This window comes from Zeus faber (genome assembly GCF_960531495.2).
Source record: "Zeus faber genome assembly, chromosome: 16".
NCBI classification, from domain to species: Eukaryota; Metazoa; Chordata; class Actinopteri; order Zeiformes; family Zeidae; genus Zeus; species Zeus faber.
The window spans coordinates 12,002,441-12,014,605 of NC_137202.1; the positions used below are offsets into that span (position 1 = coordinate 12,002,441).

Sequence of the window (12,165 nt, forward strand, 5' to 3'; positions counted from 1 at the left end):
TTTTTGCCTTTGAACTCCACGTTTCTTTCATGCGAACCTTTGTCGCCGGAGGCACCCGGGCGGCAGCGACGGACGGCTGATTATGTTTTCACTGAGCGAGTCTTCTTACGGAAGGCCGCGGCCGGTCCCTGGAGAAAGGGAGGCGAATGTGATGGTCTGGTACAATTGGACAACAATGACCTTTTTTAGGAATGAGCTGAGACGGTAGATGGGTACGGGCAGGGGGCGACAACGCAAAACCATTATTCCGCTTCACAGCAGAGTCCTGCACCTCAGCAGGTTACGAAGCGCTTTTTACCGACAATCGCCTTATAGCACCGGTCGGAGCTCCTTCCCAATACAAAAAAAAAATGGGGCATTATTCATTTTCCTCCATTAAAGAGATATCTTTGTGCCAAAACGGAATATGCCTCTAGGTATTGGGGATTTTCTGCGATGCAACACCCTATTTGAGAAATCGGACCGATACCAATACAGGGTTGGTTGCAAGAGCCAAATCCGGAAGCCATTACCCGTGTCGCCGCGGTAAGCTGAAGATGAGCTCCTGCAAAGTGACTCTTGTACCAAGCGCCCCCGTCTTCGGCTTCACCCTGGTGTCAGGCTCCGTCGGGGCCCCGGCTCCACCATACCCAACCATGCGACCGGGGAAGCGGAGGGTGAAACGCTGGTCTTAATGATGTTGGAAGACACCAGGCTCTGTTTGCACAAACACCGAATCAACAGTGAATGACACGGTGAGATCAGTGTTCCCTCTCTCCCGCCGCTCTGAGCGCAGAATGCGCAGACAGACACGTTTCTGTCTAATGTGTCACACAGATCTGTGATTCCACCAAGCCACGCCGCATGTTAATGTGTGTGTGTGTGTGTGTGTGTGTGTGTGTGTGTGTGTGTGTGTGTGTGTGTGTGTGTGTGTGTGTGTGTTCGTGCGCGTGCGTGCGCGTGCGTGCGTGCGTGTGCATGCGTGCGTGTGTGTGTGTGTGTCGCTTCTTTTGGCAGAGCACTCATTAATCTGTCTGTGGCCTTTTCACCGACTTATGAAGTCCTGATTGTGAGCTATTGTTTTGGACTCATTTATTTGAACACACACCCCGTAATCACTCCGGCGGAAAAAATCTGGCTTTAAAAGGCGAGCTGCCATTTTCATCATGGCTTCTAACAAAGTGCATTTGTATTCACCCCGACTTCTCCCAACAGCCATCAGCGCTCGCACAATACCAATCAGAAGATAAACCCTCAGCTCCGGAGCTTCCAGAGCGACTTTATTAATAGTATTAATAAAACGGCACTTTGAATGTGTGGGCTAAGAGCTGTGGGGGGCTGGGGGTGCGCAGGGGGGTCTTGAAATCCTCTAAAGACATCAGTCTTTGTCTCTCACTCTTGTGTCTTTTTTCATTATTGGCTCATTGAAAGTGAAGGCTAATGACAAAATAGCAGGGTAATTCCTGTAATTATGTATGTTTGTCTTGGAGATTTGCAAATGACAGCACTTCTTCTCTGATCTTTAGGCTGGGAGCGTGGAGCGTGGAGTGTGGAGGGTGGAGGGTGGAGGGTGGGGTGGGGTGGGGTGGCTGGCGGGGGCGGGGGGGGCTTTGTTTCCACTGAAGCATTCGTGGACCGGTAATGAATTAGAGATCTAACTTACACATGGATGTAGGTGGCCGTGGCAGAATGGGTCTCCGGGGGAACAGTTTCACAACAAAGTTAACCCTTGTCGCCCTGCGCCCGGGCGTCGAAAGGAGGAGGGGGAGGCGGACGGAGCACTGACAGCCATGCGGGTGTGCGTGTGTGTGTGTGTGTGTGTGTGTGTGCGTACGTGGGTGCGTGCACGCTGAAGCCGTTTTTTTAGAAACCCCACACTTAAAGTGGTAATCCGTAACATTATTTTCTTAAAAAGATCACGTAGTTTGAGTTGATGCCAAACGGACAGCCAGTGTATTTGCATTGCATCATGTGCTTCTCTGTCTGTTGCTGTTCCATTATTGGTGGCGGGGTCCGCCACGCCTTTCCGGGCAAGTCCGCACCGGTCGAGCGCGAGAAGTGAAAGGCAGCCATGAATATTTTTTCACCAAAAAAAACAAAACGTTGCAGTTTCAAATGGGAATTCTGGGACTTGTAGTGTCATCCGCCCAACACTCACAATCTTAAAGATATCCACTTGAATGAAACCCAATCCAAAGGAAAAAAAAAACAAAAAAACGTTGCGGACGTTTTTTATTTCGGTTGGATCGCGTCATATTTGAAAGCCAGAGGGGAAATCATAATCCGATCGATACAGGTCAGACCCAAACTTTGAACCCACTGATTCCCCCGAAAGGTGTTCCAATTTGTAAATGTTATTTCGAAGGCGAGTCCCTCCTTTGTTCCAGAAGCCCCGGAACGCCATGTTTGTTTCCGTAACAGAAAACAGTGGTCGATGGGTATTGCCGACGCGACGAGAAAAGGCTGAAATGGCGACGAAGCCGTCTTCAGATATCAATAACCGCATCTTTAAGCGGTGAAACCAAAACAAAGAGTGAGACACGCGCTCCGCGGTGATTATTATCACTGTCGTTATGAGTGATTATTTCCACTGTCCAAGTGGCTTTCCAACAGATCCAAAACTCGGTGCCCCGACTGGGACGAGCCGACCCCTCGTTGCACTGGTACAGGGCGGAAGCGCAGAATGGACAGCTCACAGGCCTCTGCGTGTGTGTGTGTGTGTGTGCGTTTGAAAGTGTGCTTGCATGTGTTTGAAAGTGTGTGTGTGTCTGTGTGTATGTGCGTTTGAAAGTGTGTGTGTGCGTGCATGTGTTTCGAAAGCGTGTGTGTGTGTGTGCGGGTTCATCCGCTCTCCCACACACTTGTCCGGGTTACACAAACATTACCGTTTGACTGTAAACAAATTCTAATAAAAGTGAAGTGACATCCACGCAAGTAACCAAATCGAGCCTCCGCGTTCAGAATAGAACCGGTGTCAGGATCCCACTTCCACGCATCCCCTCCGGAACCGCCTCCCCCCCGCCGGGGGCCCCCCCACCCCCCTACCAGTGTCCCCCGCTGCACCCTGTGTGGGAGGGCATCCTCGCTGGCACTGAGAGCCTCTTGAGCGACGCTGGCCCTCCAGATTGCCGTGGCAACTGCTCTACTTCAAAGCCATTTTGGGGAGAAACTGGCACACCTCAAACTGCCCATATGCACACGCACGCGCACACACTCTTGCACGGAAGCACCGCATATAAGAGAATACCACACGCACCCATCACACACACACACACACACACACACACACACACACACATGCATAAACACAGCGGCGTGCAAGAACAAATGCACACATGCATACACACACACAAAAAAAGACGTGCACAATAAAGTGCAAACACACACACGCTATACACAACAGCACAACGTGCACACGCACGGTTTCCAGCTAAAAACAGCAGAGCCCTATCAAGGAGGGTTGAGTGGCACTCTGCAGCACTTATGTAAGAATAACACACCCGCTCACTCCAGTGTTTTCTTTTTTTTTTTTTTTATAACATACCAGTTATAGGGGTTCTCTCAGTGGCATTTTTTAAGGGGCCTGTGCATTAAACTCCTGATACAGCAAGGATGGGTGGACATTTTTTCCACCTATCCAATATGTTCCTAAAAAGGAACATATTGGAGCGAGGCGACGACATTATTCCAACGCCACACACAACGACCTGAAAGTCGTTTCGTCGGAGTTCCAGCATGTTCAGAACTTCCAAACTCCGGAAATATGCACATCCATTGTTTATTTGGTCTGCCGGGGGCCGTTGCGAAGCCTCTCCGCCAGCTTTTTTCCACCTTGTTGCCGTTATTCCAGCATCCACTTGGAGGCAACGTTGCTCAACAAATGCACCCGACTTGAATTTTGGATCAGGAGGGAGAGAACCCAACCATTAACCCAAATGGACAGACTGCCTGGCCTTTTCAGGGCTTAAACACCAGCAGTTACTTTAGAGAGAGAGAGAGAGAGTGTAACAACAGCAACAACAACAATAATAATAAAAAAAAAAAATAGATGTACTAATATATACTGTATATATACACTAATAAGAATAAAAGACTACTAATGAAAATAGCATTATATTATTATTAATAGAAATACAACCGGTAAAAAAAAAATTATAAATTACTAATTACAATAATATAATACTACCAATATACAGTAAATAGTACTTCTTATTATAACAAGAACAATACAAATACTAATGCAAATTAAATTGTCATTATAACAACAACAATAATAATCATTCTTTTAGGAAGAATTTACTTCGGCTCAGGGGAGCCAGTTCTTCTTATGAATTCATTTTAATTGATCTTTGTTTCTGTTTTATACGCGGCTCATAAAAGACACAAGGCAAGCTGGCGTTCTTTGAAATACACATACGTTTTATTGGTGACGGTGTGTCCATGAATGCTTGGCATTAATCAAAGTAGATACAGCCAATTGTTTTGTCTCGTGAAATCTAACAGCTAATAAAATAAAAACCAATGAACACGTTTGCATCGTCAACCTAAAAGACAGAGGAGACAGGCTTTTTTAAACTGTGTAACAGGTTAGAGTTTCTTTTTTTTTAAGCGTAAGATGGATATTGCGACAGAGATTCCAGGTCTGGAACTACACTGCATGTTCTAAATAGTGTTGAGCAATTAGTTTTTTTCGCTATGCAAGCTAGCTAGACCGTTGCCCACAATTTCAACTCTTTCGACTCGGCCCACGTCCGGAATTTCCAACAATTTTCTAATCGACATATCTTGAGTTGATATATGAAGCTTTCACGCACATAAAATATCACCTTGTTTTTGCTTGGGGTGCTGCACGGCTACACACGGATATCCTTTGAGTCACATAATAAGTAAAGGTTGCACAAAACACATTGTAGTTATTGGAACGAAAGACAAAACAAACTAAAACAGTGTTACAGTAATAACTTCTTCAACTCAAACGTGCTTCCTCGTGTCTGGTATTGAAGGGACCCGACCGGGTTAAGTTTTCAGCTCAGCAGAGCAGAGATGGGTGCAAATTGGGGAAATCTGTGATCTTCTGCGATCCTCAGTGGGAACCGTGCGGACTTGCAAAGCCTCCAAAAAAAACGCCACCGAATCGGGTTCATGTGCTCAAAAACGTCTCGCAACTGGTGAAGACAGCGATCGGCTTTTTTTTTCTCGTTGTTTTGGGTTGGTTTTTTTTGGCTCATGCAAAAACATGCGTTCAGGAGGCGACTCAAGCTTCTGCAACGACGCAAGCGAGACCAGCATTGATTCACAGGTTGAAAAAAGCAGTCCCCCCCCCCCCCCCCCCAAAAAAAAAAAGCCTCAGAGGTTGTAAGGTCGCTTGCCAGCACGCCAGAAAGAGTTTTTGGGCCAATGTGACGCTCACGACAAAGGATACGGATAAGACTGGAGCCGGGAATTCTTTGTGATGGTGTCCCTCAGGGATTACATCTGGAGCCCTCTGAAATTAAATGCTAAATACACTGCATTTCTTTTTAGGAATTACGAAGGCAAACAGGAGTTCGCTGTATGTTTTTGCCTGAGGTGAAGCAATGCTGACATCCCTATTTGTGTGTATACCTATATATACCTATATATATATATATACCTATATATATATATATATATATATATATATCTCTCTCTCCAAACACACACATATTACGTAATCCTTTCCTTATAGCCCACATGGATGTTAGCCTTTTCTACTCAATCTGAACAGAAGATACCTACAGCCACTATGTGGTTATTGCTCACTATTAAATCCACAATACTGTAGAGAAAATAAGCTATGTTTGTTATGTATTAAAACGACCCAATTCAATTTGCAAATATTCAGCAGCAAGCTGGAAGCATAAAGCAAAAAATTAAAATAAAATAAAAAAATGGATGCATAATATCAACAATATTTTGAATATCTGGTCAATTGAACACCAGAAAGCTAAATGATTGATATTGCTGGAGGGTTTGGATGCTTACAAACTCAAGGCTGAAGAAAATAATACGGAAAGTAATACAGTGGAGAAACGTGTTAATGTTACTGCTATATAAGTATGGAGGTATTCAAGTTTCTTTTTTTGGGATTGCTTACACAGCAACACACAGGCAACATTTCCCTTCGCTCACTGATTGAATACAGCGATCAAACCGCTAGAGTTATGGCTATTGAGTTCAAAAAAAAAAAAAAAAGAAAAATCAAGAGATGTCAAAGCACGCACACACACACACACACACACACACACACACACACACACACACACACACACACACACACACACACACACACACACACACACACACACACACACACACACACACACAACTCTCAGCTCTAAAGCTGCTAAAATAATTGCGCTAAAAATCTGTACAATATTTAAATACTGTATTTACAGAAATAAACACATAAACCCGACTGGCATGTATTTCTGCTTATGGGCAGCAAATTTCTTAAGATTAATTCCAAGTGGGAGCGTTATGTGGCTTTTTGATCCACGGCCGTAAGCATGAATATGAAATAAAAAGGCAGCGAGTCATGTATTTCATGGCTATACTTTTTTTTTTTTTTTTTCCCCCCCAGATTTAAAGTAGCAGCACAAGTGACCGCCGTGTTACGGAACGTTTCACATTCTAGGATTCACTTTACACTTTAGAACGCCTCAGATCGTGGCGAGGCGGAATTGGGACGCACTTTGCAAAGCCAAGGTGTATTGTGAAGACACTGCCGACAAACTAGTGCACAATTCATCAAGTCTCAGCAGCCATCGTTAAAGCAACGTGAAGGTCACGAGATGATCAAAAAAAAAAAAAAATGAACAAAAAAAACCAAAACACGTACTTCCATTTCAAGTGTCAAGTGAAACAATGATCAAGTATGGCGTTACAGTAAATCAGATTTCCATTCCTTCATCTTCAGGAACTCTCAAACACTTAACTTCACAAGCTTTAAGACAAGAATTAAGACGTTAGGAAGATCGCTTGTGGCAGCCCCCGGGAATTTAAGCTCTCAAAATTGAGTTTCTGTACAAGCGTTTATGAAAAGAGGTTCACGGCGAAGGGTTTTGGGAGGAAGCAGGGGTTGGGACATGGTGTCAGTATCGGTTCATCCTGCCCTGGTAGAAACAGCGAAAGCAAACAGCCGTTACTACGCTATCGTGGTTCCTACTGTTGAATCTTACTATGTAGCATCAAACAACATAAAACATTGTGAATGAACCACCTTCAGAAGAGGCTTGAAACATAAATGGATCCGATTTGTTTTTCTTCCAAATGATAACAAAGGTACTACATCGGGCATTCATCTACCACATGCTACGAGGAGATCTGACCGGGCCACAGACTTATCGACCAGAATTTTAACTTTAAACCCCAAACTTTGACAATGATATTGTTGAGTGCAGCCTCCGGAACATCGAGATTGTCCGCACTCAGCGATTTGCATTACAAACACATCTGCAGTACGGTTGCTGCGGTTACCGGTGTTACCGGGTGTTCGGGTGTACACCGATTACAGTACTTGCCCGGCACCGTTTTGCTTTTTTACATATTTCTTTAGAGGGATAAAACCCATTTAGTTCATTTTTGCGCATCGGCGCCGGCCTTCATCACGACAAAGAACCTCTTAATTTGTAAAATACTAAGCGTGTTATCGATACTAAGTCGGACGCTACCAAAGTGAAAGTTTCTGCTTGTGTGCGCAGCAGAGTCCCAGCACAGTCTGCTCATCACGGGAGGGGAGAAGGCCACAGAAGACCTTAGATCATGTATCGACCGGGACCGGTCTCCCGACATCCGTAATTAGCAACCCTGCATAACTGGGAGACTCCAGGCTCCAAGCCCAAACTGGTTACATTAACTGGTGGGAAAAATTCCTCACTGTGGGACCCCTTGATAAACATTGTAGAAATATTTATTAGATTATTAAGCTGCGGAGTACTGGATCCTGATTGCTCAATAGCGGCAATCGGTGGTCCAATATTTCTGAATAATGACAGCGGGCCTGTTAATATTGCCCGTTGTCACGAGCAACCACCTCGGCCTGGTTTCACATCCCTGGTATCACCCTGCCGACATGCTAATGGTGCCATGTTGTGATGCTACATAGAAACTACAATGGAAGACTTGAGGAAATGAATGCGGATGTCGACATCAAAATCCCAAAATGTCCCATTCGGCGTGACTCATTTCATGATGAGTGTGATTGTCCAATTGAATATTAATAACGGTAAATAGTTAGGCGATTAGTTAGGTTGTAGCAGTGTTATTCATGTGTCTGTGGACTGTTCTTCTTACCGGAAGCTATTCAACTAAACTAGTTTTAATTAATCCAGTTTTCAAATCGATGTGAATGCGGACAATCCAGATTCTCCAATGATTGATTTGAACCCTATAACACTGCACTGGGTAAGCTTTAAGAGGGCCCATATTGCAAAAACTTAACCCCACCCCCCTCTCCCTCACCAAACTATGAAACACTACTCTAGTGGTTGAGGAAGTCGATGCCGGCCTTGACCGTGCGTTGCGTGGCCACGTCCACGGCCATGGCTCGGATCTCCGTGTCTCCAAACTGCATGAGCGTCTGGATCTCGCGGCGGGGCGCCGAGCTCTCGGTGCCGCTGACGTCCAGGCGCAGCGTGCCGCACTTCCTCACGCCCGGCTCGCTGATGAAGGCCACGCCCTCCCGCTCGGCGCAGTAGACGTGGATGACGATGACCTGCTGCGACGGCTTGGCCGGCGTGTAGCTGCGCTTCACCAGCTCGCCCAGCGCCACCGACTGGTCCGCCGCAATGAAGGTGTCGAAGACGTCCGTGCACCAGCGCGTGCCGTCCTTCACCAGCAGCTTGTCGGGGGGGTGCTTCCCCTCCACGAAGCGGTTCAGGACGCCCACGCCGTAGGTGAGCGGCGAGCGGCGGACCTTAATGATGCCCGGGTCCAGGCCGAACAGCACGGCGCCCTTCAGGATGGTGAGGCCCACGTCGTGGGGGATGATGATGCGGCTGCGGCCCTGCAGCATGTTCTGCACAGCCTGCTGCAGCAGGGGGGACTCGGCGAAGCCCCCCACCAGGAAGAGGAACTTGATGTTGCTCACCTCGGGCTTCTCAAACAGATCCACTGGAAGTGAAAGGAGTTACGGAGTTAGCAAACTGAGGCTGCGTTTGAAAGAGAGGGCTCTACATTACACATCAATTGAGGCCAAATATACTTTAAGACATTGTCACATCTATATAGAATTGTTGTATCTTTTAACTTAACATTTTCTTTACCTATTAAAGTCTTGTTTTGTGCGGTGTTGCCATGCGTTTCTCAAATAATACGCACTGTCTCCACAAGTGAAGTTCCTGCTTAAGCACCTTTCACACATGCAGTCTATCCCTGAAATGTTCCGGAACATTTCCTGCACGGGGTCATGTGTGAACGGGAGCAGTGATTGATAATCCGGAAAATCTGTGCCGGCAATTTCCCACCTCAAGACAGAGTAACATTTCCGGGAAAATGCCGGTACGGCTGTGTTATGGCTGTCTTGTGAATGGAAGCAGTAACATTGATGGAATAAGCACGTAAAGTGGGGGTGGGGCAGAAATTCCGAACAATGTATCTGCAAAGCACAAATAGTGGGTTGTCAGGAATATTTATTTGGTACAAATACTTCAAAAATTTTTGTTTTTCAGGAATAAAAGAATAAACGCATAGTCCGAATAGTGGAGCTTAGGTCGTTTTATCCTTAAATTTTATTATTTTTCTTCTTAAAAATGCCACTCAGACTCTAGACATGTCTTTTAGAGTAAGGGGTGCGGTGCGGGGACATTAAGGACAAGCACTTTTTGTGTCTGCCGGCTGCACCGGAGTGTGGAGCCAGAGGGAACAAGCGGACAGGGAGAACGGGTGGAGAACGTTCCTTCTCCGGAGGCAGACAGTGTAGAACAGGTTGAAAATGATCACACTGATTTATTACATTGGGTTAGGGTTATTGCGTCTGGGGACAGGGGCTCAGCTCCTTCAGCGGAGGAAACCGAGTTAATCCGGGAGGTGCGGGGAGACGGGGAGGTGGAAATCAAAGCGCTGGTCTCTGATAGCCAGGAATTTTTTTTTAACAGATTCAGATTGTGGGTCGGTTTCTGACAGGTTGTCCAAATGATTGGAACAGACTGTCCCTTGCTCCTATTTAGAGATTGTCGTGGCATGTGTGAAAAGGCGCAAGACGGAAATGTTCCGGAATGCAGCTGCATGTGTGAATAGTGGAGCGTTAAGATGAGCAGATGTGTTAAAGGGGACCTATTATGCTCCTTTTTACACATGATAATATAGGTCTCCCCAGGTCCCCAAAATATGTTTTTGAATTTTTTGCTAAAAATACCACTGAGATTATGCATTCGGGTCATCCTAACATGCCCCCATACCATAGTGTTCCAAAATGGGCGGTTTCAGTGTGTGCAGCTTTAATTGTATATGAGCCAAGCCCCTAGTTCTGAGCCAATGGGGTTTGAGCACAAATTCCGGGTTCTGTGAGCCAATGGGAGTTGAGCTTTACTCCAAGCTCCCGTTTTATTACTTTATAAAGTAAACTTTCACTGATTTCACCGAACCAGTACACAAAAATGTTTTGTGTCAAATTTGAGGTGAGAAATAAGCAATCCAGTTGCTGAATCTTCCCTCATATCAGATCTACAAGGCCTCATTTAAGAGTCAGTTCCGACTTTGGTTTGCTGTGTTCCAAGCTTGTGGGAGACATGGACACTGCACCGCGACTTCCGCACGTGGGGATTTTCTGTTTCATGTAAGCATCGCAATAAATAAAAGAAAAGAAAATATTGTCAAAATTTGACAATTTATATATTTATACTTTATATACAATATATGAACATCCCACATCTTAACATTATATATATGACAGATAATAAGGAAAATGCATAATAGGTCCCCTTTAAAAATATAGATACATGAAAAACAAAGCTAATAATAACTCTTAAATGGATGTGATCTAAATTACTTTGTCATAAATTAATAAATAAAGTATGAAAAAAAGAGAACTATGAAAAATAACTCATTAATTAATTACAGTAATTACAATAATTATTAGACATTACTACTATAATAAAATTATAATTATAATTATATATCTCAAAAATAATACATAAGAAGAAACTGACCGTTACTTAATTGCAATTCTCGAAAGACAAAAGAAAACATTTTCCTATATACTGTATAAACTGTTCTCCACCTCGGGCATAAAGCAGACTAAACCACGCCAAAGCACTGTCCTACTTTCTCAAGGTTGAAAACATTGTGAATTATTGAGGTCGACTAGTTTTAGAGCGCTGCCAAACCAACTGCCAACCAGCACCATCGCTCCCCGTCGGTTATGTCGCCAGATCTCTCTTTCTTTCATACAGAAACATTGTACAGATAGCTGTTGAAACATCGATCCAGACATTTGTGTTTGAATTGCTGTGAGCTGAGTTAACTATCCACCTCATTTCACTATCAAGGTGACATTTGAACACTCACTGTTGAGTGGAATATAGTTAAAGCCTTTCAAATTGTATAATACATTTCCTTACACAATTCAGTGACACAATTACGTAAAGATACAGCTATTATGTTCCTTTCCACCGAATTAATATATGGTCTCTGAGGTCCCCAAAACAAGCTTTTAAAGGTTTTTTGCTGAAAATACACATTGAAGCCATTCAAACGTGCGTACAATCCACCCTGTCCGAAAACAGTTTGTTTCAGTGGGAGGAGCCACCCTGCCGAGGCCCCTGGTTCTGTGAGCCAAGGGGGTTTGAGCGTCGCTGTATTCACACCGTAACTTTCACCTACTCAGTCCACCAAAATATGTTTCCGAACAAATTTGAGGTGAAAAACGAGAAATTAGTTGCTTAATCTTTACTCACATTAGATCTACAAGGCCTTATTTAAAAGTTTGTCCCGACTTTCACCGCTGTGTCCAGAGCAGCGCGGAGCTTGGAGTCCAGCTGGATACGACGGGGCTTGGGCTTGGGGCATTGTTGTTTTATTCAGTTACGGAAAGGTCAGAAAACAGGGCACGACTTGCGGACTCATTAGTATCATTTTCTGTGCATAACGCATGGAGAGGGGCTGATCGGGGAGAGAGTTATGGAGAAAGTGTCCCCATTACACCTGGTTTTGTTCCATACACACTTG

General features: G+C 44.8%; 1 protein-coding gene across 3 annotated transcripts in view; it reads right to left on the reverse strand.

Annotated features, from left to right (window-relative positions):
- Positions 1 to 8,479: 8,479 nt before the first annotated feature.
- Positions 8,480 to 12,165, reverse strand: part of hspa12a (heat shock protein 12A) — a gene marked incomplete at its 3' end in the record, with an annotated part of 44,578 nt that continues 40,892 nt past the window's right edge. For all 3 annotated transcript variants that reach the window (XM_080017188.1, XM_080017189.1, XM_080017187.1), the window contains one exon: positions 8,480 to 9,111. In XM_080017188.1, coding sequence (XP_079873314.1) covers positions 8,480 to 9,111 — 632 coding nt within the window. The remainder of the gene's footprint in view (positions 9,112 to 12,165) is intronic.